Source organism: Urocampus carinirostris, chromosome 17 (assembly GCF_059441175.1).
Source record: "Urocampus carinirostris isolate Australia breed hairy pipefish chromosome 17, RoL_Ucar_1.0, whole genome shotgun sequence".
NCBI classification, from domain to species: Eukaryota; Metazoa; Chordata; class Actinopteri; order Syngnathiformes; family Syngnathidae; genus Urocampus; species Urocampus carinirostris.
In genome coordinates, this window is record NC_142365.1 from 15,900,048 (window position 1) to 15,925,980 (window position 25,933).

Below are 25,933 nucleotides of genomic sequence, written 5' to 3' on the forward strand. Positions count from 1 at the left end.
TTTTGACCATTTAAAATCATCAATCATCAGCGCCCTGTCCATTTGTCCACGGATGCTCCTAACAATGTCATGAGTCCCGTCCACTCTAGTTACAAAGTATTTTACTAATCTATGTCATGAGTTCAGTCCACTCACAAGTAGTCGTAGCAGTAGGCCAGCCCTGCGGCTGCCTCAGTCTCTTCCCGGACCCGATAGCAATTTACGGAGCACCCGATAGTTTCACAAATTCATCTTGGATGTAGTATCTATGTCGGTAGTCAATGTCCACAAACTGCTGTTGGATATAGTGGTGTAAAGTTGATGTATGCTTTGATAGAGTCCAGAGACAAACCTGTTAGGTACACAAAACAGGAGAGCCAAAAACGTCTGTATTCGTGCGTCCCCCTCTATTGGATCAATCTTCAAACTAAGGATGCCTTTTATATGTCAAACACGACACAATCTACTTACACTGTATAATTTTTAATCCATATTTTACAATAAATATACATGACAATCCCAAGATTGACAAAACAGCTTTTACAAGAGACAAAACCCTCAGTCCAAGTCCTACGACTGCACAGGACTTCTTGGTGTTGACTCAAAAAGATAGAAAGCAAGTCTGCTACGCATACATACTCCAATAAATGACATTAAAGAGAAAGTAGGCCAGCGGGAACAAAACCCTGGAATACGAGTCAATCATGTAGCTGTTACTCATGATGAACCGCAGGTTGTGTCGGAAGGGGTTCCCGCGCCGGAGCCTGGTGCCCTCGGCCGGCGCAGACGCGGTAGAGTTCCGCGATCTGGTGTTCCTCTCCGCGACGGGCGTGCCGGAAACTTCGGAAAACGGGGTCAGGTCGATGTCGTTGTCGTGGAAACAGCCGTCGAACGCCATGGCCTGCGAGGCGTCGTAGGACGCCGGGATCTGGACACAAGAGGCGGGCTTAAGTACGGAGACCACCTCACCCGGAGCGCCCGAAAAAGCCGTTTGCCGGCTACCTGCGCCCTCTTCAGCTTCCTCATTTCCTCCACAGTGGTGAAATAGTTGACGGCGGCGTACTCGATGACGGACAGAAAGACGAAGAGGAAGCTGGCCCACAAGTAGATGTCCACCGCTTTGACGTAAGACACCTGAGGCATTGAGGACGAGACGCCGGTAATGATGGTGGACATGGTCAACACCGTGGTGATGCCTGCAAGCGGGGAGGGGGCAAAGCCACTTTTAGGCCAGGGGCGTCAAAGTCAAATGGACAGAAGGCCAAATCAATGATTTGAATGCACACGAGGGCCGCAGCCATGAAATGTTGAATATATTGCAAACGGACAATAGAGCTGCAACAAACGCTTATTTCAATGATTGATTACATCGGTCAATTAATGTGAATTTCCTCTTCTCTGTTCACATATTGAAGTTTTAGACTGATAGAAAGACAATATTTTATAGCATAAAGCAATTCTGATGGGATAGTTGTAAATAAATGTATTACACATTTATTAAAATATTAGATTCAGGATTGGAATTTGAATCGTCTTAATTATGTAGGGTTTCAACAATGTAGTAAAATGTTTTCCTTGCTTCAAAAGATTTTATCACCTTGTGAACCACTCAACCATTTGCCTGAGAAGATGAGCTCTGCATAGTCATGTTCATTTTTCTCTGTTCTGTTTGATGTCCCATGTTCCTTATTTTACGATGGTCTGTTTGATGTTTTATGGTGTCCTCTGGCTATGCAAAACCCTTCTGCCACATCGACCCTGTGACTCAACTGTTTGCAGTAATTTAGAGGCGCTGTTGCAGTTCTGGTGAGATGTTGACCTAGGCTTTGACTGTGAAGCATCTCTTCATGAGAAATAAAAATGGTGTCACCTGTCTTTCTTATGTTGTGTTTTATTCAGAGATGTAAGGTAATAGACCTAACAAAGTCAAAATCCAAGTGTTCTTCATAGCTCAACAATAAACAAATATGTCTATACATCAGCAATTATGTAAGATCCTTTTTTTAATAAAGTGCAAAAAACATCAAAGAAGAATGCGAGCACTTCGGCAGATCAAGAAGATCAAAATACAGTCTCAAGGTGTGCCCCCTGCTGGATCAAAATGGTACTAAAAGCATTTCCCCTCAAACAGCCCCACTACACTACATTGGACTGAATTAAGGTGCTGAATGACACATAAACGTGCGACACACTGAATTGATGAATGATTAAAATTTCAAAAATGGATTGTGATCAACTATCAATTTGTTGTTGCAGCCCTAATGGACAAGTGAAATAATTAAACCCATTGAAAAGCTAAGAAATATATAGCATTATGGTCCAATAAAAAAAGCAATATTTTCTTATGGTTCTATCAGTCCCCGCAACCCGAGTGAGGATAAGCGCTGTAAAAAATGGATGGATGGGTTCAGTCAGTAATCATTTAATTTTAACAGACACACAAAAAAACATTTTTCCTTCATATTAAAATCCCCATTACGTGGAAAATGAATGAAAGAAGCTGCCGATACTATTTGCAATGTCGTGCTAATTGCTAGCGACCCCTTAAACAATGCTAGACAATACTAAAGCTAAGAGTTAACCACTAGAGCTGGGTCAGCACAGGCTGATCATTCTAGGAAAAAACTAAAGCAATAAATAAGTAATTAAAACAATGACTTCTTTGACACAAGATGATAATGCTATTTGCTAATGCCGGTTGCTAAAGTTAGTGGCTAATGCCAATAAAGCTAGTGACAGCGACGGTGATATCAGCTGCTTAAGAAAAGCAAGACATCACAGCTAATGATCCCTAAAGCAATGGCAATACAGATACAGACGCTCCCCTAGTTACGACCATTCGACTTACGAAAAACAGTAGATACGAACATCTTTTTCGGGATGTCAAAAAATAACCGGGACATTGCTGTAAGTTAGATTTTGTATTGTGTGCACTTTTATCCGAGTAGAGGACATTACTGTAGTGCTTCTTTCCGCCGCTACCGACGTGTGGCGCAGTGAGAGTTCAACTAGCATCCACCCCGAAGAAGAAATCCGGCTTCCTCTTCCTAGTTTGTGTGTTAATATTCTATACTGTATCTCCAGCGCGTTAAGAACTTTGACATTTTAATTGTTTAATATCTCGTGCATCCGTTCAATATGGTTGATATAAAGTGTAAAGAAGAGGTGAGCTGTTTCCTTTGAAATGAAAGTGGAATAAGAAAGCTTGATGCGGTTGAGAAAATGGTTGGAACGTTTTGAGGCGGCAGTAGCTCAGGAGGTAGAGCGCTCGTCTTGGGATCCCAGTTCGAATCCCGGCTCGTCCGTGTTACATGTCGAAGTGTCCTTGGGTAAGACACTGAACCCCTAATACCCCCAATAAGAAGGTTAGCGCCTTACATGGCTGCAAAGCCGCTATTGGGAAATGTGGAGCACATTGTAAAGCTCTTTGGGAAGTAATTTACTTGAAAAGCGCTATATAAATGCAGATCATTTCATTTCATTTTTCGGCCACTTTTTACCACGGAGCAGGACCTCTTGAAGCCCATCTCCCAAAAGTAAGTTAAACCTCACTTTATTTACCTTTATAGAGCATATTATTTAATGAAATCCTGATATCTTCTCCCTATTTTGAGTGTCTATGAAATGTTTTAATTGAGAAAATTGATGCTGACCAATAAAGCTAAATAGGCGCAACAGCCAAAATTCTAAGGAAAATAATTCCCTGAAAAATTGAAAAATAACTTTATATCAATTCAGTATTTTGAGAAAACGGATGCTACAACCTGTCTCAGTGATCCCAGTTGCTAATGCAAAGGAAAAAAGAAAGTAAGATATTCTGATAACCTATTCAGTTTTAGTCCTCAACCGTTTAGATGAGCTTCAAACTCCTCCAATTTCATTCCAAAAGCCTCAATTGACAATCATTCAAGAAGGAAAGACAAAATTTGACGAACCCAAGGAGACACGGGCGGGGACAGCCCTCCTGTCAATCCAGAAGGACACCCAGGACAGCATCACCATCAGCATGGTGGGAAAATACGTCTGCAGCATGAAGAAGAAGATGTGTCTCCTCAAAAGGAAATTGATGTACAGCCGATTGTACCAACCTGAAGAAGACAAAAAAAATATATGAAACTGACTTAGGAATTTTGGTTTTGTTGACACTCTCCCAGGTCTGATCAAGATTGAATGCCAGCACCATCTTTCGCAGGCAGTCACAGGCAGGTACAGAGCCTAGTGAAAGTTTTATCAATATAATCAATATAAAAATGAAGAGAACATAAAAAACATTGCAAACCTACCAAGACCAGGCCGTCCCTCTAAACTTTCAGCCCAAACAAGGAGAAAACTAATCAGAGAAGCAACCAAGAGACCCATAACATTAGATGACCTGCAGGCATATACAACTGAGGTAGGACTATCTATGCACAAGACAACAATTAGTTGTACTCTGCAGACAGCTGCCCTTTAAGAAAAATAACATAAAAAGGCCTGTTTGGTGTTTGCAAGAAGCCACGTGGAAGACACAACATGTCGAACAAGGTGCTCTGGTCAGATGAGATCAAAATTTAAACTTTTAGGTTGAATACAAAGAGTTACCTTTAGTGAATGAGTAACACTGTGCCTCACCCAAAAAACACCAGCCTCACTGTCAAACATGGTGGTGGCAGCATTATGCTCTGGGGTTGCTTTTCTTCAGCAAGGACTGGGAAGATGGATGGAGCCAAATCTCAGGCAATTGTGAAGGAAAATGTGACAATGGGGTGCAGGTTCACCTTTTAACAGGACAATGACCCTAAACATAAAGTAAAAATCTACAATAAAATGGTTTAAAAATAACAAAATAAATGTATTAGGCTGGCCAAGTCAAAGTCATTTAGAGCATTTGTGGAAAGATCTGAACAATGCTTAAGGAACTTGAGCTATTTTGCAAGGAAAAATAGGCAAATATTTCAGTTTCAAGATTGGGCAATACTTTTGCAAGGCACTGTAGGTTACCCTAGATGTGAAAAATGCCAATAAGGAAGACGACGCCGATAAAGACGCCACCTACCGGTACTGCTGTAAAAGGCCAGCCCGAAGGACGGCTGGAAGTCTTCCACGAAGAACTGAGAGAGGACGATCTCGTCCGTCCTCAGCGAGTCGTTGCCGTTCTTCCAGTAGAGCATCAGGTCGTTCTCGTTGTAAGCGTCTTTCGGCGAGGGGAAAAAAAAGCCGTTAGCTCTGTTAGCAAAAAAAATAAATAAATGTGGGAAATCCCCTCTCCGTCTGCACTTAACTCAAGTTGGAGCCACAACAAAGAGAAGGCAAAGTAATCCTCCACAAAGCCGTCATTAATGAAAGGGAATTTATGTCGTGCTCATTTAATAGCGCAGGAGATCCTCGGGATATGACGTTCCGAGGTAGGGAAGTGCAAATTGCCATATAGAGGGGAATAGAAAGCTAAGCTAACGAGCTCTGAACCCAACATAAAAACAATTCAATAAAGACATTTTATGTAGTAAGAATGACTTACGTCAAATTTTTGTGTAAAGATCTAAATAACCGTATTTATTCGTCTAGTACTGACATCTTTTTTGAGGTCTTACAGAGCACAGACCGTATATGTGCAATGATTGATCAGTCAATTAATATCGCTGATCACCATCACAAAACATAGGATGCAACAGAAATCGAAACCGGGTCACGGCAGCCCGAGCGCTGAATCCTAAGCTCTAGACCAGGAGTGTCAAACTCATTTGAGCTTGGAGGCCATACTATAAAAGAAACTCTCAGTAGGTGAAAGAAAAGGAGAAAAGAAAGAGAGAGAGAGAAATAGGGATAAAAGAGATAAATAACAAAATGAGATAAAGTGAAAGAGAAAGAAAGAGTAAAAGTGAGAGAGAGGAACAGAGAGAGAGACAGAGAGAGAGACAAAGACAGAAAGAAAGAAGGAGAAAAAAAGAGAGAAAGGGATAGAGGAAAAAGAAAGTCAAAAAGGATAGAGAAAACAAACAAACACATTGTAAAGCGCTTTGGGAGGTCTTCATTGATTTATATAAATGCAGACCATTTACCATTTAAATCAAAAAGACGTCAATAGCAAGGGAAAAAGGAAAAAAAAAAAAAATGAGAGAAAGAGCAAGTAAGAAAAATAAATTTAAAGAAAAAGAGTGACAAAGAGGCAAAAAAGAAATCTAAAAAAAGAGAGAAAGAGGAGTAAGAAAGAGAGAAGAGCGAGAAATAAAGAAAAGAGAGAGAAAGAGGCAGAGTGAGAGGGTGAGGGAGAAAAAAAGAGACAGAAAGAAAGAGAAAATGAGGAAAACAACAACGGCAGAAAAAAATAAAACTGAGAGGGTATAATGTCATGTCGCCTCTTTGTCTCAGTGCAAGCTTTGTTTCCAGGGTTATCATGGTTTTACTTCTCCGTTAACCCTGGAGAACCTAAGAATCCTTTTCTCGGGAAGATGACAACCCACAGGTTCTCCAGGGTTTACCATCACTGCAAGTCGTTGGACTCGTAGTACTTAAGTCCAGTCGAAATACAGTATTGTATTGCTGTCGTGCAAAATCGAGAAGTATTGAGAGCGAGAGGTATTATAGTTCATATCAGCGTCTTTATTCGGGAAAATGCTGTAAAAAGAGTCTGAAGGTGATAACATCCTTAAGGCAGGGATTCCTCAACCAAGGGGGTCTACTGTACTTAGCAAGCCTCTCCCTCCAACATTCACAAATCCAATTCGGACCAAATTGAAATTCTTCAAAGACGTGATAAAGACGGTCGCATATCAAAAAATAATACGGATGTACCGGTATCTGCGTTTATGGTACTCACAGCTCTCGAGCTCCAGCGAGCAGTTTTGCGTGTCCAGAGGGAAGCTGCTGAAGTCCATTGAGCAGAGAGCCGTCACCGTTATCCTGGAAACAAGAAATCAGCTCCCATCAAAAGCAAGCACAATAACACAAGAACGGGGGGATTTCGACTGTTTAGAGAAAACAAAAGATGGCGAGGGCACTCAATGACTCGATGTGATTTCTGCCAAGTGCTCTGAATGTCAACGTGAAGAAATGTAATGAAGTGCGAGTTAATGGCGAGAGTATCATATTTTCCAGACTCGACGTCTCTCCCCTCTTCCTCATTCACGATTTGTTCAAGGTTGAAATGATCAGCAAGGGCCTAGAGCGCCCTCTTGCGATTTAGTGAGAAAATAACATGTGAAGTGATATACAGTACTGGTAATGAAAATTTCAAACCCAATGATAAAATAATGTGTTATTAATTTCACATATGAGTCACACAGAAGTACAAGTCACCCCCCTGGCCAATAAAAACTGCGACTTAGGCTAGGTTCACACTGCAGGGAAATCTGAATTTTTTGCGACTAGTATCCCATCTGTTAAAGTCCGTCTGAATGGCACATAGAGTATTGCTTTTTTCACACCAGACCACTTTTATATGTGATTCCAAATCCCACATGTATCTGATCTTTTGGAAATTAAACTGCTGTCAGAACGGTCAAGGCGTATTCATACATCCCGCACGTCGCCTATACATGGCAGACGTCCCGGTTCTGCCTTAAACCAGGCTGGAGGAAGCGAAGAAATTAACGGCGTATAAAAACACAGAGTGTCATTAAATCACACATTCGTGAAAGATGAACACATGTGTACCGCATTCAACGTTGGGTCAGGGTTCCTTTTTGCAATGTCAGAACATGTGAACTAAATACTATGATTTAATTCAATTATTCATAGTGGCTGAGTTGTCTAATCCCACCAGGGTATGATATTTGTTATCTTGCATGTACGTATCAAAGGTCGCCAGCCAGCCAGGAGCCGGGAGACAGGATGCCCAAGAAACTTTGCAATTCAGTTTAAAAAAGCCAGCGTGCTGACAAGAGGCAAAATAGAGTTCTCTGGGGCCAGATAAACAAGCAGCACAAGATAAAATCCTGGCTTGCATGCAACTGAAAAGGTTCTGACACAGTCCCAGCTTAACAAGCAACCGGAGAACCTTGCTGGTCACCGACCTCAAAAAAGCCTCCGAAAAGCCTCGGCCCGACCGGGTTTCCAGCCTTGAGGGTCTCTCACCGCTCAACCGCTGTAGACATCCAGACTGGGCCTTCACCTTCAAAGAACTATAACCAGGGTTGGGTAGGGTTACTTTAACTGGATTACTTTCAATTACTTTTGGATTACTCCAATACCAAATATGCTAATAAAAGACAAAAGAAACTAAATACGAATAAAATTACTACATTTTGTGCAGGCTTGGAACACATGGAACGGCAAAAATGTTGTTGACAAGCTGTTTGGATTTATTTTCATTTTGTTTCTGTGGCATTTGATGTTAGTTTTGCCGGAGATCAAAGAGATCAAAGCCAGGAGAGAAAGCTTACCACGTGTTGTGAGTCATCATTGTATTCATATTTAGTTTCTTTTGTCCATATTTGGTATTGGAGTAATCCAAAAGTAATTGAAAGTAATCAAGTTAAAGTAACCCTACCCAACCCTGACTATAACCATAGTCCATCTCATGGTACTGGGTATTGGTGTGACATGATTTCTATCAAATTGGTTGGATACCTTAACCACTAGGGTCGTAAGGGGCACCATTTCCTGTGGTGTGTCTTGGGCAAGTACAGCCTGGTGGGTACCCATCCGCTCCAGGACAACATATGTTTCCACACAGTCTCGAACCCGGGATTTATCACATGTAAGGTGAAAGTGCTAACCACTGCGCTACAGAAACACTATCAAATCACAATAACTATATGATTAACCACGATGTTTTCTATCTAAATAGTGCCAGTTAAGATTCCAACTTCAGTCTTTCTTGGTTTTATTTTCTTATTCTTTCTATTCAAGTTTCTTCTGTCGATGATTAGTAAAAGAAAACTCCATAATTCCGAGAGTGTGAGTGTCTTGATTTGAACTATCAAAAATGGTAAAAAAAAAACTTAACTTAGAGTTGTGTAAACAAAGGTTTTTCCTCGTTTTTTTCCAGATATGATGATCTAAAATACGTATGCGGTGCTCCCAAAAAGGCGAGACGAGTTTTGAAAAGAATGCACTCAGCTCTTTAATTTGACTCTATAAAGTATTCTGTAAAGTGCATTCTGTAGTCCGGAATTCATGGTACATTGCTGTGGGTTGGCTGAATGTTGTTAAATGGTATGTTCCATTCACATGATTGTACTGTCATGTGAAGTACTCAGTACTATTTGTTTGTGCGGAGTTTCTATTGTCCATCAAAGGCAGGACCTCACTGTATAAGACATCATAGGCGCTGCCGCGAGCGGTAGCCTTTCCAGCAGCTCCGTCTTATTTCACTCATTTTGTGATTTAAGTGTCTGTTTCTATCTTCTGTGTTTTTCGTCCTGTTCGACAACTACACTTTAGATTACTTTCTATCCTATCGTTATGGGTTTTTAACTCACAAAAACGCGTTTATTCCTTGCCCTGAAGAATTCTCGTGCCGGCGTGATGAGGGGGCCCTATCGTGGATGGAGAGCCGGAGCTAAAGCTAAGCAGCTAGCGGCAAGTCTTCGGTACTGTCCGTAATCATGGTAAATGTGAACTCTCTACCAAAAAAGACCGACCAACTGGCTGTGCTGGTGAAAAACATTAAAGCATACAGGGAGTGCAGTTTGCTGTGTTTTACGGTAACGTGGCTCACGTCTAGCATCCCGGACGCTAACGTGGAGTTACCCAGAGCTGTTAGGGACAGAGACACAAAAGCCTGCGGGAAGCAGAGTGGAGGTGGACTCGCAGTCTACGTGAACACGAGGTGGCTTAACCCTGGGCACAAAGATTTTCATCTGCTGCAGGGACGTGGAACTTTTGGACTAGCGTGTGACGTCATCCACTCCGCTGTTGCTAAACTACAACACAGCACCCCGAGGCCATCCTGTTAATCTGTTAATAAACAACAAACGGATACTGCTGGAAGTGTAAATTTCCCTACGGGGATGAATAGAGTTTCTATCTATCTAATCAGATGAGCTACGAGGCAATGTGGTTTCCTCAAAGAAACTAAATAAGTGTCTCTTGTACTTTTGACTCAGTGACAAACCTGTTACACATAAATCCCGGAAAGACTGCCAAACATATTCGGGCAAATTCGTACCGGACACTGTATAGGATGTTTCCGTCGGGATAAACGCGCAGCATGATGTTTTCCATAGTGGTGTCGTGGATGAAGGAGCGCTTGGAGTGCACGAAGAAGACGTCAGGCACCCAGATCTTCTTGACCAGTCGGGCGTCGAAGGTGCGACTCTTGTTGCTGCTGGAGGGGAAGGCGAGACGCTCGTCCTGCCAGTAGTGCCTCAGGTACAAGGTCATGGTGAAGTCCTGAACCACAAGGTCACCTTCAAGGTTAACGTTGCCCAGGCTTCCGTCGAGACCGGTGTTGGGACCGACGCGTTACAAAGAAACGCAATTACTTTTCTCAATGGCGCCACAAGGGGGTGTGGCCAGGGGTGACCACGCTGCCGGCACTCTACCCCTCTTTCCAGTATGTTGTAGCACCAGTAATGGCTTTTAATTTTGGTGTGCCACTCTAAGATTTTAAGTGGCTCCATCTGGCCACCCCTCAGAAAAATTTCTAGAGGCGCCACTGTCAGTAACATTATTGATCAAATTTGGTAACTCAGCCGTCGTTATAACATGATGTGTTACTCCATTACTTATTAAAGGTATTCCCAAATACTTGAACATGCAAAATGTGAGGAAATGGTATGAAATCTATATTTTATCGGTATGATCCAATTATTTTTGGGAAATCTATATTTTAACGGTATCATCTAATTATTTTTCGGGATGATGCATTTTAAAGAACACCAGCACCCTGGCAAGTCAGTCGATATATTGTTGTATTCGTTAATTAGTCAAAGAGGTTAAAAGGTTTTTAAGACAAATTTTGATCATTTTTGTGGAGAATGCCTAGGTGTTAAGTCGTTGGTGGATATAGTAATGGTAGAAAAAAGTGCGAGCATCCAAAAGGGGGCTAACTTGCAAGAAAAATACATGGGGGACTAACCAGGACCGATCAATGGAAGGCGGCCTCCGCCTCAGTGAAAAAACGCAGGGCTGGCCTACAAAAAAACATGCTGTGAGCAGCCAGAATACCCTGGAACCAATAACAAAAAAAAACGGCAAAAGCTATAGCAATAAACAGCAAACAGGCCAGGTATAAACGAGGGACACGGCAAAATTGAAGCTAACACCAGGCTTGTTGATCAAAAAAGCATGTGGTGAGCAGCTAGGCTAAAAGGGAACCAACAACAAAAAATGGCTACAGCGACAAACGGGAAGCCGGCCAGGAATAAACAACGGGACATGGCAAAACTGGCGCTATTGCCAGGCTAGCTGGCCAAACATACCATGAATCTGAGGCATAACAGAATTATTTTTTAAATGAAGTAACTATAACTCTTTTTTTTCCAGTAACGCGCCCGACACTGGTTAAGGCGAGGCCCTACCATGTTGACTTCGCTGATGCTGTCCACGCTCTCCACTTGCACGTCGATGCCCACCGGGATGGCGGATCCTGCCGGCAGAGGTCAAAGGTGGCGATACATCAACAACCATGACATCATCTGTACATCCGGATTACGGATTTATGGCCCGAGGAGGGAAGATGTAATCCACACTAAAGAGACAACGTGTTAGATAATGGTGACCCCGTAAGCCAGCGGAGGTTATATCAGCGCAGCCACCCATGTAACACAGTCCAAGATTTGATATAGTTATCATATATACACACATTTACTAGCATCACCCTGGGCTTCATTCTTCATGACCTTTTCCTGGTGTCACAGGACGTGCAGGGTGTGACACATACAGGTAACATATATGTACTCATAATACTATGCACCTCATTCTTTTTAACCTCTTCCTGCAGAATTTTATCTTGGCAGTCATTCATATACTCATTAGCTGCACGGCGGATGGGTGGTTAGCGCACAGCCCCACAGTGTGGAGGTCCAGGGTTCATGTCCAGCCACCATGTGGAGTATGCATTTTCTACCAGTGCCTGCGTGGGTTTCCTCCCAAATTCCAAAAACATGCATGTCCGGTTAATTGGCTGGTCCAAATTGTCACTAGGTGTGAATGAGCAAGTGAGTGGTCTGTCTCTGTGTGCCCTGTGACTGGCTGGCAACCGGTTCAGGGTGTCCCCTGCCCACTGCCTGAAGATAGCTGGGATGGGCTCCAACACCCCTGGGACCCTAGTGAGGATCAACAGTGCAGATAATGGATGGACGGATGGATCATATACTCATTTATTACCAGGATTACCCTAGGCCTCATTCTTTCCAAGTCCTTTCCTTTTTATCACAAGACATGCTGGGTTTCAATTTGTTCTCTCTCTTTGAATCAGAAAGTCCACTCTAATGAAGACCCCCCCCCAAAAAAAAAGAAAGGTGCGACACTACTTCGGCGTTTTTTTTACTTTTTGCGGGTGGTTCTAGTCCCCATCACGCGCGAAAAACAAGGGATCTTAGTATTCATTTACAGGTATAACACTGGGCCACATTGATAGGCTTCTTCCAAGACCTCCAAAGTGTGTGACATATAGTTGGCATATATTTACTAGTATTACTAAAGGCCTCATTCTTTTTTGCCTTGGTGTTACAATATATGCAGGGCGTGTGAGGGTTAAACTGCTTACAGATGTCAACCCGAGGGATCGGCTCTTTTCCTCAGATAATGAACTACCGAGAGAGCAAGCGGCAATCAAGCTTGAGTGTCTGTTGTCCTGTTGTTCTGGATTGAACAAGGCCCAAAAGAAAGGCCAGGGCACTGGCCTGCCGTTCTCTGCCTTGTTTGTTCATCCATTCTGTGACAAGTTCCCATTTTTCAGACAACTTGATAGTCAAGTCATGTTTATTTGTATAGCACTTAATCACAAAGTCTCAAAGGGCTGCAAAGACCACAGATTATTGCAAATCACAGACTATTATGACACCATCCCCTGATCTAAAACCTACAGGAGGGCAAATAATACACTAATATTGTCAACATAAAATATAGGTTATTCATATGCTATAGAATAGAAATGTGTTCCACTGAAGTTGCAGATCACATCTGAAGAGCATTCCACAGCACCGGGGCCCGAATGGAGAAGGCTCTTGAACCTGCGGATCACTTCTTGGCTCTTGGGATCACTAGTAGACCAGCATGATAGAAGTATGTGTTAGAAGAATAAATATGTTGACATGAAGCATAATGCCACTTTGACGTAACATAAGTCAGACTGATGACTCTGCTCTTCTTTAAAAAAAAAAAAAAAACAAGATATGATTTTTCCTTTAAATTATATTCACCAATAATAGAGTGGAGAACTTCAAGTGATAAACCGCAAATGTAGATATTCTATCTGCAACCAGGCCCTCTCGTAACAAGGCTAAAATTTGAGCAATTTCAAAAGTCCAAGACTAAGCGCTACAGACTTTATCCCACTTTCGGCCAGAAGTGTCCTCTGCCCTGACTCCTATGACCTTGCCCAAACTCCAAAGAGGAACCTCTGGCTCCGCACAGTGACACGGAAAAGGATGTGGGACGTGGGCAGCTTTATTATTCGCTTACGTAAATGCTCAACACAAGGTCACCAATGGTGCGGGAAATGTATCGACGTCCTGTCCTATTACCTAATGAGGCCGAGCGTTCGAGCGCAACGGTCCTCGATTACAAAACATGAAGGGTTGAAACAGGCTGGACTGGGACTTGATTTTCCCCATTTTATTTTATGAGGGACCTGCTGAAGCTTTGAGCATATCTTTTTCCTCACATGGTTCCTCTGTGCCCCGTGTTAGAATATTGAAATTTGTCATTGCATATAGCCATAATCGAATTTTTTAGTTATATCCTTTTCATTATTTTAAATGGTCACATCAGTATTTAATCAAGTTAATTATTTAGCGGTGATTAATGCAACTTATGGTTATTCATGAAGGATTCAGACTGGACAAAGGACTGGTGCCATGGGAGTTTCCTTACTTCTGTGTTCTTCTACTTATCAGTCATTTTGAAGGCACTTTAGAAACAATTTCAGCCTTTTCTTGTACTCACACGCAAAGATGTGGATATGATTTGCAACCTCAGTGGAAGAGAGCCTAATCTAGACTTAAGACACACTTACAGTATATAATCCATAGCATATGAGAGACGTTGACCTCATACTTTTGCTTTCTTATCCCTGAGGGAGAAGGACGAGCCTGGATGTTACATGGTGCATGCAACACTTGGACCCGATCCACGCCATCATCTAGAACCTCTAGAATCTCATGTGCGACCCGTACTCAAAGTTTCTGATGTTCCCCATGCTGATCCTTTTTGAGTTTTCCCTTGTCTGCATGCAGGTTTCAGATCAGGGGATGCTGTTATCTTTGCAGCCTTTTGGGACGTTTTGTGATTAAGGGCTATACGGATACATAAAATAATAATAATAATAATAATAATTTCCTTTGTATTGTCATTCTGTGTAACAATGTACACAGAACGAAATGTCGATACACCTGACCCGTTGTAGCGAGCCGATGCAGCCGCAGCCAACAGAGGGCGCCGCCATTTTACCAATGTTATAAGTCTTAGGTATGACTCGGCCGAGGCGCGAACCAGCGACCTCCCAGTCTCAAAGCGGGCGCCTTACCATCTAGGCTACTGAGCTGGTTGACTTGACCAGTTTGAACAAACACATCAAACTTCTCACTTGTAGACCCTTCTATCTACCGAGAAAGCTAACTGTGGTCATTGTGCTTAGCTAACTGTGGTCATTGTGCTAACGTTAGCATAGCGCTAAATCTCCTGCCCGCTGCTATCAATAAATAGCAGCTTGCACACCCCAACGGAGTTTTTATCGTCGCCGGCGACTTTAATCGGGCATGTACTTCCCAAATCCATTCAACACGTGGACTGATCAATTAGGGGAAAACACTGGATCGTGTGTACAGTAAGATCAAACATCTAGTTGGATTCGCCCATCTCTGTCTGTCCCTCACCCCCTCATAGACCCCCTCTCCGGAGGAAACAAAGCCTATACAACAAAGACAGTTAAAACATCTTCTTTGTTCCTTTATCTCTTTGTTTTCCTTATCCTCAATGTAAAATGTGGAACTGGAGTCGTCCAATTTCGTTGTCACAATATATCCCATGTTGTAACAATGACAATAAAAGTATATTCTATTCTATTCTATTCTATTCAAACACACAGTGAAGAAAAAGTCTGTTCTCCTTCATCCGCCGTATCTTTTGACACGATTCTCGGCTCGTGATCCGCATGACACGATTTGAGTGGCGTACGAAATATGTAGGTCACCCCGGGCTTTTCGGGAGGCGCAACGACGAGGATAGCACAGTAACCCACATGGCTCGCATACAGTAAATGTGACAGCGGCCGGCAGGCGGTCTTACCTCCGAAACCCGGCCTCATGGCAAAGTCGTGGTCTTCGATCCGAAGCAGCTGCTCCGACTTGATGAGCAGCGACTTTGTGCTGTCCAGCTTTTTCATTTTCAGGTCCACTCGTCTAAGATGAACAAACGGCAGTCGACAGAAAATTGTTTTTATCTTTTATCCGACCGACATCTGCTGCACTCTTGGCTCACTGATTAAAAGACACTTTCTTCTAAATGCTTTTGAGTTTACTTGCAACTTCTCTTGGTAAAAAAAAAAGCGGCTAGGGAAGGGTTAGCCAAACAAACTCTCTCTATGACTTTCCCTGTAGGAGATATTGGGATTTCTGGTTTCACCCTAGCCTAGAACATAAAGTGATGTCCCCACCAAACTTTATTAGGTGAAGACCGGCAAGGAAAAGAACACTGTACAAAGTTTCAACTCTCTAGCTTTGGGGTCGAGAACCTACTGCTTGCAAACTATATACTGTATGGCTCTTTTCATGAGTACATACGGCTCTAAAATACAATAGAGCTTATGCAATCACTTAAAATATTCATACAAATATACGAAACAAATGTATGTCCTGTATATATAGGACATAATATAAACTACGTATATGGTCAAGGGGGTCACAAAAACAGACCCCGTTGTGGCTGTAAATTGCTAAATAATACGTTATTTGGAAGCTCATTAAACAATCTATGTTCATTGGTAAGACACTTTAAGATGAAAAGCCACAAAACAAACTTTAACCCGAAATACTTTCTGCACAAAAGTGCCAGCAAGGCATTCAGAGCAACTTGATTGGGTGACCAATAGGAATGGGCGGAGCTATACACAGGACAGGGGGCGCACACTTCTTCTCGCCCAGGACTATCTGCACGAAAGGTAATTACGTTGGTCTCCTCGTTTGCAGTATTTTGTGACATTTTTTACAAAATAACTTTGCTCGCACCTTGTTTTAAAACCATTATTTAGGAGAAAAATGACAGTCAAAATGAACCTTGACACTCTTAAGTAACTGCGGTAGGGACAAATTTTAAATGGTATATTTATATTGATATGGGACACAGGCTCTGGCAATATTATTATTTCATAGATTTGATCAAATCACCAAACATCACACAGTGAAATAAAATGTGCTGAAGATTTAGCTTTTGTCGGGAGAGCGGGTTGGCAGTTTTATTGAATTTTGTTTTAAAATACATCGTGTGGCTCTCTCAAAAAACAAATTTAAATATTTTGGCTTTTAAGGGGGGCAGCACGGCGGTGCAGTGGTTAGCACGTGTGCGGTACAGTTCTGAGGTCATGAGATCAAATCTCCTGTGTGGAGTTTGCATTTTCTTCCCATGCGTGGGTTTCCTCTGGGCACTCCGGTTTCCTCCCACATTCCCAAAAACATGCATGTCAGGTTAATTGGCCGGTCCAAATTGTCCCTAGGTGTGAATGAGCGAGCGAGTCTGTCTCTGTGTGCTCTGCGACTGGCTGGCAACCAGTCCAGGGTGTCCCTTGCCCACTACCCAAAGATAGCCGGGATGGGCTCCAGCACCCCCGATCACGGTCAATTCACTAAATTCAGACCCCCCCTATACGTACCACTCAACCCTAACCCCTAACCCTACCAGCCCGATAAACCTCATCCCCTAACTCTAACACACACCTAACCCTCGGGCTTTGGCCATCGGGACTAAACAGCAAGTTTTCACTTGGCAACAAACAAATTCTGGGACAAACTAGCAAACATTCAAAGACAAAAGTATTCCATTTAAAGTACAAAACTATCAAATTATATTGTTAAAAATTAGAAGAAATGAAACAGAAACAAACAATCAGTTGGAATCACTCCAAGGAAATTCATCTAGAATTCAGAAGCCATGAGTGGTTTTAGGCAGTAGCATCAACTAAACATTTATATAAAAAGAAGAAAAAAAAAGAAAAATAGGTTCAAAGATTCACGGATTGATAACTAAGAGTTGGGCTTCTATTCGTTCAATGGTAGAAACTTTCGTGTTTTACTAGTAAAGACTTGTCGCAATTTTCCTTACAGGATTTGGAACTTTTTGACTCTCTGCTTCCATTTCCTGGCTTTTGTCATCATTGAAGCCTCAGTCAGCTCATTCATGATACAAGTGCAAGTATGTGCGTTTCTTAAACGCGCTTGAATAAATCATCTTTCATGAGGTTTGGGTAGTGAACGTTTGGATTATACTTGAAGCAGGGCTCTTCTTACCTTCATAATTTTGATGCTACACTAACAAATACAAATTTAAAAAAGCATGACATCACTCTTCAGCACTCCCCCCCAACCTCCATTCCTCGAACTTAATGTGTCCCCCCCAAACAGCTCTGCTAAAAGCAAGATAAAAGCAGATAGGCCAAGTGTAAAATAAACATAGAGGCTTTTTAAACTCAGTTGGGCATTGTTACCACATATCTTTTTAAAGACACCTCAAATGACGTATCCCATCTTTAAATAAACAAAATTCTGTGCCTGAAGCAAAATCACTTTTGTCAGCCCCCCAACCCCACACCCCTGATTCATCTTTGAAACGGCAATCTTGCGGGGCCTTAAATGACACCAAAATCCTTTCAATTCATTTCAGGAGATAAGAGCCTTGATGTCGCCGCGTAAGCTCTGGCGTCATGTCGCAACCCAAGCCGGAAGACGTCATCGCTCACCCGTCGTGTTGCTGTTGGTGCCCGTCTCCGAAGTCAAGCTCCTTGTGCCTCCTCTTGTGCCCGTCGGCAACTCGCCCGGGATCGGGCGTCGCCGTCACCCACCAGCAAGCAAGGCACACGAGCCGCAAGGCCAGGAGCAGCGCTCTCATGGTGGAAGCTTCAGTCCCCGTCCATGTCCCTGCGGCGCTCACTTCGCGGCAGCTAGCGCGTGCCCGCTATCGGGCGTCCCGGCGCAGATCGGCTGCACGGCGTCCCTCGGCATCTCTGGCCGCCGACAGTCTCCGCCCTCCCCTGAAAGCAAATATCAATTTATTGCAATAACGACAAAGGAATACCATTAATTCCTCCCTAATCTTCTTATCTGCGCTTGGTGAAATCTTTCGCTAACCTACAAACTGGATGCCAGCGAGGGAGGGGCGGAGTTGGGGGCGGGGATAATGCAACTGGCGGTTGCTTTCATCATTGTTGCGTTGGCGGGCCTGTGGCCTTTTTCCCCACAATGGAAGATCCCTTCAGTTGTGTAATGTCCATACATGATTGTCATTTCGACATTTATTCCATGAGTCTCACAAATCTCATGGTTCTCTCAGTTCTGACAATGCTCACGGTTTTTACGATTTCTTCAGTTCTCATGATCCTCACGATTCTCACTGTTCTCACAAGTCTCTCAGTTCTCCTGATCCTCACGATTCTCACTGTTCTCACAAGTCTCTCAGTTCTCATGATCCTCACAGTACAAAACTCACAATTATTACAGCCCTTATGATAATCACAGTTTTCACGATTCAAAATAGAGGATTTCTCCAAAATTGATTTGAACTAATCTCCGTTTTAAGAGTAAAGAACTGAATTTTCAATGCATCCATTTCATTGATTTATTCGTGGACCGATCAATGAATACGAAAAAAGTCCGTTTCAGCACCAAAACTTTCAACTGCTGCTTGAACCAAATAGCTTACAAGAACATCAGCTTGCCCCGTTTGGGTTAACGTTTGAAAGTGGGAAAATTGTCTTGAGTTGAGAGTAATTATTCCACAACATTGGAGTTCTTTGATTTTCTTGGACATTTTTTGTTTTGTTTTCATTTTTGGAATCCGATGAATGTGACATAAAAGGTGTAGACTTTGAACTGCACCTTCCATTTGATTCCAGATGGCTTGTAGTGGCTTGTTCTGGTCCACTTTATATTCTAAGTTGTTGCATTGACACGGCGCCCGTTAAACATTGACCGGTTGTGCGTGTTTTATCGGTGTTGTGAACGATGTCGGATGAAGCGAGCCGCTGCACAGTGCCAACCGTTCTCACACTTTTGAGCAGATCACTCCAAAATGGCCGATTGGCAAGGAGGCACATTGCCACTGCTCTTTCTACTTTCCGTCGGAGAATTCTTTGGGACGCTCACAAAAGGTAATTCGAAATATTTTCATTCGAGTCTGGGAGCGATACCACTTCCTGGGATTGACCGTGATATTTGTATGTCCACTTAAATAGTCCCTTTTCATTTTCATGAAGTTTTCAGACGAGTTACAAAATGACAGCTGATGAAAATGACATTTGCAGCAATGACAATCCACTGAATTGTTTCCTTGCATTGGTGAGAAAACAGAGTTTAGCGTTTAGAAATATCCCAAATTCCAGATTATTAGAGAAAGGCAACACCAGATGTGCCGAAACGTGGCTGAAACAAAAAAAATTGGATTTTTTTTTGTATCTGCCAATAGTCTCTCGATCTGATACTGTGGCAAGGCATGAGAAAATTAGATCCTATTCATGCATAAATACCGATATTTATATGTACATGGTGTATTTCATTTGATATTAGTTTATTAAGAGACTCTAAAAAGAAAAAGGAGGGGAACAATCCAGTGTTTGGGTCAATTTAAGCCAGTTTTCAGGTTGATTTTACGTCAAATAACCCAATTGCTTGGGGTGTCCAGATAGTTCAGTACAAAATAAACCAGTTTTAGGGAGTATTTTTGAATTAAGCTAAAACCTTACACAAATTTTGGCATTTTTTTGTTAAATGCAAAACAACACACGATGTTAATTAAAATCAACGCAAAGATTGGCATGGTCCATTCATGACTTTGAGACGTTCTGTTCTGAGGCGGTCTGTATCAGTAAAAGAATGTCAACAGCAATCTATGACGGGCTGGATTAAATCACCCGACGAGCTGTATGTTTGACATGCCTGAAGTAAATAGTCCAATTGAAGAGAATTTACATATCTCAAACCTTTCAGAGGCCACTTTGGTCCTGTGCACGGTCCAAGAGGACTGCCTTCTGCCTTGCGTCTTCCGCCCTCCCGGCGCGGTGGTCATCCACTGGTACAAGCAGCAGATCCCGGTCCACAGCTTCTACTACAACAAGGACCAGTTGGGCTTACAGAACAAGCACTTTAGCGGGAGGACTTGCCTCTTCAACGCCGCCATCGCCCACGGAAACGCCTCACTCCTTCTCAGGAGGGTGAAAGTTCAGGACCGGGGCCGCTACAAGTGCTACACCAGCACGCGCAAGGGGAACCAGGAGATCTTTGTCAACCTGGAGGTCAAGGGTCAGTAGAGACATTTTCTGAGATCAGAGTTCCAAGATGAAGGTTTATATTCCATCAAAACAACTGCGCTCCTATTGAGACTCCAGGTTGATTTATGGTCAAGGATATTCGGTAAATAACTCCATTCAACATAAGGTCAATATGCGATAACATTGTATTAATAGCACTCCAGATTTGCCTTATACTCGAGTATAACATATGTTTTTAATCTAATTTTGTATTTTTGGCCTAGTGCAGCACTCCCTAATTATTTTCCGTGATACCCCGGCCCTAGGAAGAAGAAAACCTCTCACGCCCAGCCAAACCAACCCCCCCAGGGACAATAATTAGTAACATTTGTCTATAAAAATGTTTTAAGTATACCACAGCAATACACAGTATCCATAACAATGTATAGGAGAATAACAAAGAAATATGGACCATCTTAGACAATAGAATAGCTTTATTCACCGTTCCAGAAAATATTCTACGTTCATCTTACATAAAACATTGTTTTTAAACTATAAACATTTTTGACTGACCATGCCAATCTATATACTGGAAAATACAATTACATTGATCGATAAATAATCATGCATTCGAAATGATTACCAACATTAACTCAAGAGCACTATATTGAAAAATACCAAAATACCTTAACCGGCAAAACATTCAGGCCCACCAGGCCCTAGTACAGTTGTGTCAAACTCATTTTAGCAGGAGGCAACATGCTAAAAAACACAATCTCACAGGGGGGCAGACTAGTAAGTTTAAGAGAAAGGGAGAAAGAAAGAGATAGGGAGAAAGAGAAGAAAGAGGAAGAAGAACGAAAGATAAAAAGAGAGAGAGCAAGGGAAACAAAGTAAGAGAGAGAGAGAGAGGAGAGAGAGAGAGAGAGAGAGAGAGAGAGAGAGAGAGAAAGTAAGAGATCGAAAAGGGAGAAAGAGTGAAAGAAATAGAGAGAGCACAATAGAGAGAGAAAGGGAGAAAAAATGAAGACAGAGATAGAAAAAACAAATAAAAAGAAAGTGAGAAAAGAGAGAAAGGGAGTGAGAACAAGAGGAAGTGAGAACAAAGAAGGAAAGAGCCTAAGAGAAAGAAAAAGGGGAGAGGGAGAGGAATAGAAAGAGAGAAGGTGAAACAAAGAAAAAAGAGAAATAAAGAGTAAAACAGAGAGAGAGAGAGAGAGAGAGAGAGAGAGAGAGAGAGAGAGAGAGATCAAGAAAAAGAGGAAAATATAGACAATGAAAGGGATAAATGGAGAGCAAAAGAGAAAAAGAGAAGAGGGGAAAAAATAGAGAAAAAATAAGAGGAAAAAAGAGAGAAAGAAATACTACTACAGTTGCATTGCGAGTGGTGCCTAGCTTGGGTGACATCGAGTGGACATTTTTAAAACTGCAGCTTATTTTTCTCTTGCGTTTCCCTCAGGATCATCTTGCGGGCCAGAATAAGACCCTTGGCAGGCCTGATCCGGCCCGCCGGGCTCCTGTTTGACACTTGACACTTAAAATCCAGATCGATTTATAGGCTAGATCAGGAGTGTCAAAGTGAACTGAACGGAGGGCCCAAGAAATTAAAAATAATAATTTGTCAAAAACATTTGGTTACAAGCCAAATGGAATGTTGATCATTGCAAACTGAGAAGCTAAAATATATATTCCAACTAGATCAATCCTGCATTATTTGTTTAAGGCTGCATTAGCAATTGTGTATTTTCTACCCCCAAAATAAGTCCCTAAAATAAAAATCTCCATTACATGGAATATTGAATTAAAGTCGGTAGTTTTCAGGCACCATCGGTGACCTATAGTTTCTATCCTAGCAAAAGGTAGAAAATTGACATCAACGAAAAAAAGCATTCTATCGTTCATTTGAGTGAAATCTTAAAAACCAACAATTGGATTGAAATAGTAAAATAGGGTGCTAAAAAAAACACTTTATCCAGAACACAGGCTGTATATTATATATGAATGAATCGAGATAATCACAGGGGCCGTAGAAAACCTAGAAGGGGGACACAAATCAGCCACAAGCCGTGACTTTGACATAACAGAAATTCTTGAACAGCACGTTTAATTATTTTTTTTAATGAGAATTGATTTTACTCGTATTAATTGTAATTCACTTATCCAGAATGTGTCTGTATTTCAGGTTTGTTGGGCTGGGCAAATATAATAGTGATTTATTTCCTGCAAAATGCTATAAAAAATAAGTTTAAATTTAAATTCACTGGTCACGTGATTATTGAAGATGACTCCAAGCCAAAAATGGTAGCTTGTAGTCCAACATGGCTGCCGGTGAAAGTCACGTGACCCTCATAGGCCTCCGGACAAGGGCGCAAAGTCACGTGATTGACAGTAAATTTAAAAACGTTATTAGCATTACCAATAGTGTTAAATTGAAAGAACGGAATAAGGCAGCCCTACGTACAGTAAACAGGTCAAGCGGCTAAAATGAACCTTATCATTAAATACTCAATTATTTTAATATCGTTTTTCGTAAACTCGGGTTGAAAGTTGGGATCGGTATAAATGACTTAATCAACCATACGCTGACAGTAAGAAGTATATTGAAAAGTTTAACATTACCTTTAGTAGCTCAATGGTTAGTTGTTAAGAAAAAAAACACGAAAATATCTTAACGTATAGTTTTAAATAGTCAGGCGGGAGCGACTAAAACTTCCTGCAACATTGCACCACGTGACTTGGGCCAATTAATGAGACTCGCTTGTTGCCAAATAATGAGACGAAAAGTACAATTACACAGTGGCACAAAAAGTCCTGAAATCCAAAACAATAAAGCTCTACCTCATCCCAACTAAATAATATGTACATGGTTGGTAGAAAAAAACATCAGAAAATGTCTTGCCAAATGATTTTTGCTATTGCGTGGGTGACAAAAACACACATCACTGTACCACGTGACTGCAACAACCCAATTGGACAATCGCAATATTACCATAAAAAGCTGTTGAGAATACTGTAGTAATTCTACATGGTGGCAAAAAGTACCAAAATACGCACGACATAATTTTTGTATGTCACTTTCCCTACTAGCTCTACTTTGATTAACTTGGCAGTCTGTTCGTCGTCAATTAAAAACAGAAAAAGTTTGAAAGAAACAAAAAACACTGTACCACGTGACTAAAGCCATCCAATAGGTGCTCTCATATTTTTACCAAATAAACTGGATTGAGAACACCAATTCCGATGTTTGTTTAAAATTCTGAACGAGTCAATTATATTAAAAACCATCAACAACAACAAAAAAAAGATATTTTCACAGATTATACTTAATATGAACAATAAAATGACATTAGTTGTTCCCAGTGCAATTTTTATTTCTTTGGACCTTACGCTCTTACGTAAAAGATCGAGTGAAAATTAATAAAACAAATTGAACGTATCAAAACCATACTGACTGTAGTAAATAAAATGGAAAGCGTGTTCTACAGCGCTATCTGCTGGAAGTTTTTATTACTTCTGGTGTTCGGTCGCGCTACTGAGCATGCGCGCGGACGATCATCAGTACAGTATTGAAGGCGGTTAGAATTTACATTCTTCTATTTGCGGTGAGAGTATTAAATACACATTAAAATGTGTTAAATACACCATTAACCTCTTAAGATCTAGCAAACACATGCGCGTATAACATGCACATAAACAAGAGTTAAAGTTTCTCTTCATGGCCTGAAGAGTTTCAACGGGCTTAAAGTATTATTTGAAGTGTCCTTGAAAAGTTTAAAGTTGAATATTTTCTCTTTTAAGTATTCCAACAATGCCCAACTAAGTTCAAAAAGCTTTAAGCTTTATTTTCCAAAGAACATATATGCTTTTAGCCCTGCGACTGGCTGGCAACCAGTTCAGGGTGTCCCCTGCCCACTGCCCAAGGATGCCTGGGATAGGCTCCTGCACCCCCGAGACCCTACTGAGGCTAAGCGGTGCAGATAATGGATGGATATATGCTTTTATCTAAATTTTAGCAAAGCTTGTCATCTTCTCCAAAGCTCCGATCCAGTCGGTGGTGATGGACCTGAGGGACGAGAAGGTGACGTGCTCCTCCAACAACATCTACCCTCCGCCCCAGCAGGTGAGGTGGGCCACCGACCCCCCCTGGTCACAAGTTCTGCAAAACGTCACCAACAAAATTACGGAACACAAAGGACTTTTCAACGTACAAAGCGTCCTCACGCTCACCAAGAACGTCTCCCATCACACCTTTATGTGTTCATTCGTGTCGGAGGATGAAGACCAAGTGTGGACCGCAGCCTGGAAGAACCAAGGTGGGTGATGCTTGGGCAGGGGTGGACCAACTACGGCCCGCGGGCTTTTTAATTTGCACTGCCAAACTAAAATGGTCAAAGAATACTGACAGTATATATTATAGTAAATAATGTACTACTAATTTAAAAAATGTTTTTTTATGACAACTTTGTCCCCATTGCCCCTTTTTGTGTGTACTACGAAAATACTAAAAGGAAAATACTACAAAAATACTACAAAATGACAACAAAGCTAAATATCAAATTTAGTTATCTAAAACAGGGACCTCAAATTATTTTTGTTTTGATTCTGAAAATAAAATAATACTATAGAAATACTGCAAACATATTAATACACTAATACTAAAATTCCAAAATACTACAAAAGAAATTCTACAAAAATACTAAAATTTCAAAATACTACTAAAGAAATACTACAAAAATACTAAAAAAATCCTACTTTGAAAATGCTTCAAAAATAAATCTACAGCAAAAATACTATCAGTAAAACATACTATCAGTAAAACTATACTACTACAGATCTATTAAAACAGAAATACTACAAAATCATTACCAAAGAAATGTTGTGAAAGAAATACTGCAAAAACACAACTAAAATAATACTATAAAAATACTATGGACACACTAAAAACCTTCTACTATGGAATTACTACAAATATACTACAGAAATACTACAAAATGCTACAGATAGACTAGAAAAATCCTACAATGAAAATACTACAGTAATACTCCACAAATACTACAGATATACAAGAAAAATTCTACTATGGAAATACAACAAAAATACAAAAGAATATTACTATGAAAATACTACAAAATACAAGATATACTTGAGAAATTCTACTATTGAAATACTACAGTACTACTACAAAATACTACAGATATACGACAAAAGAATCTGCTATGAAAATACTGCAGTAATACTACAGATATACAAGAAAAAAACTACTATGAAAATACTTCAAGAATACACAGAAATATTACTATAGAAATACTACAAAAGTACTAGATATACTTGAAAATGTTTATTATTGAAATACTACAAAAATACTACAGTAAAACAGCAATACTACAACAGATATACTACAAAAATTTGAACATA

At 41.2% G+C, this 25,933-nt stretch overlaps 1 protein-coding gene across 1 annotated transcript; it reads right to left on the reverse strand.

Annotated features, from left to right (window-relative positions):
• Positions 1-443: 443 nt before the first annotated feature.
• Positions 444-23,266, reverse strand: LOC148349347 (gamma-aminobutyric acid receptor subunit rho-3-like). The gene is made up of 11 exons (XM_088321129.1): positions 23,138-23,266; positions 20,252-20,557; positions 18,017-18,307; positions 15,355-15,467; positions 11,424-11,491; positions 10,070-10,293; positions 6,776-6,858; positions 5,015-5,152; positions 3,915-4,067; positions 982-1,175; positions 444-907 (listed from the first exon to the last, which is right to left on the reverse strand). Exons 3-11 carry the CDS (start codon positions 18,163-18,165, stop codon positions 605-607), a joined length of 1,425 nt encoding a protein of 474 aa, XP_088177255.1. The 5' UTR covers positions 18,166-18,307; positions 20,252-20,557; positions 23,138-23,266; the 3' UTR covers positions 444-604.
• Between the last annotated feature and the right edge of the window lie 2,667 nt (positions 23,267-25,933).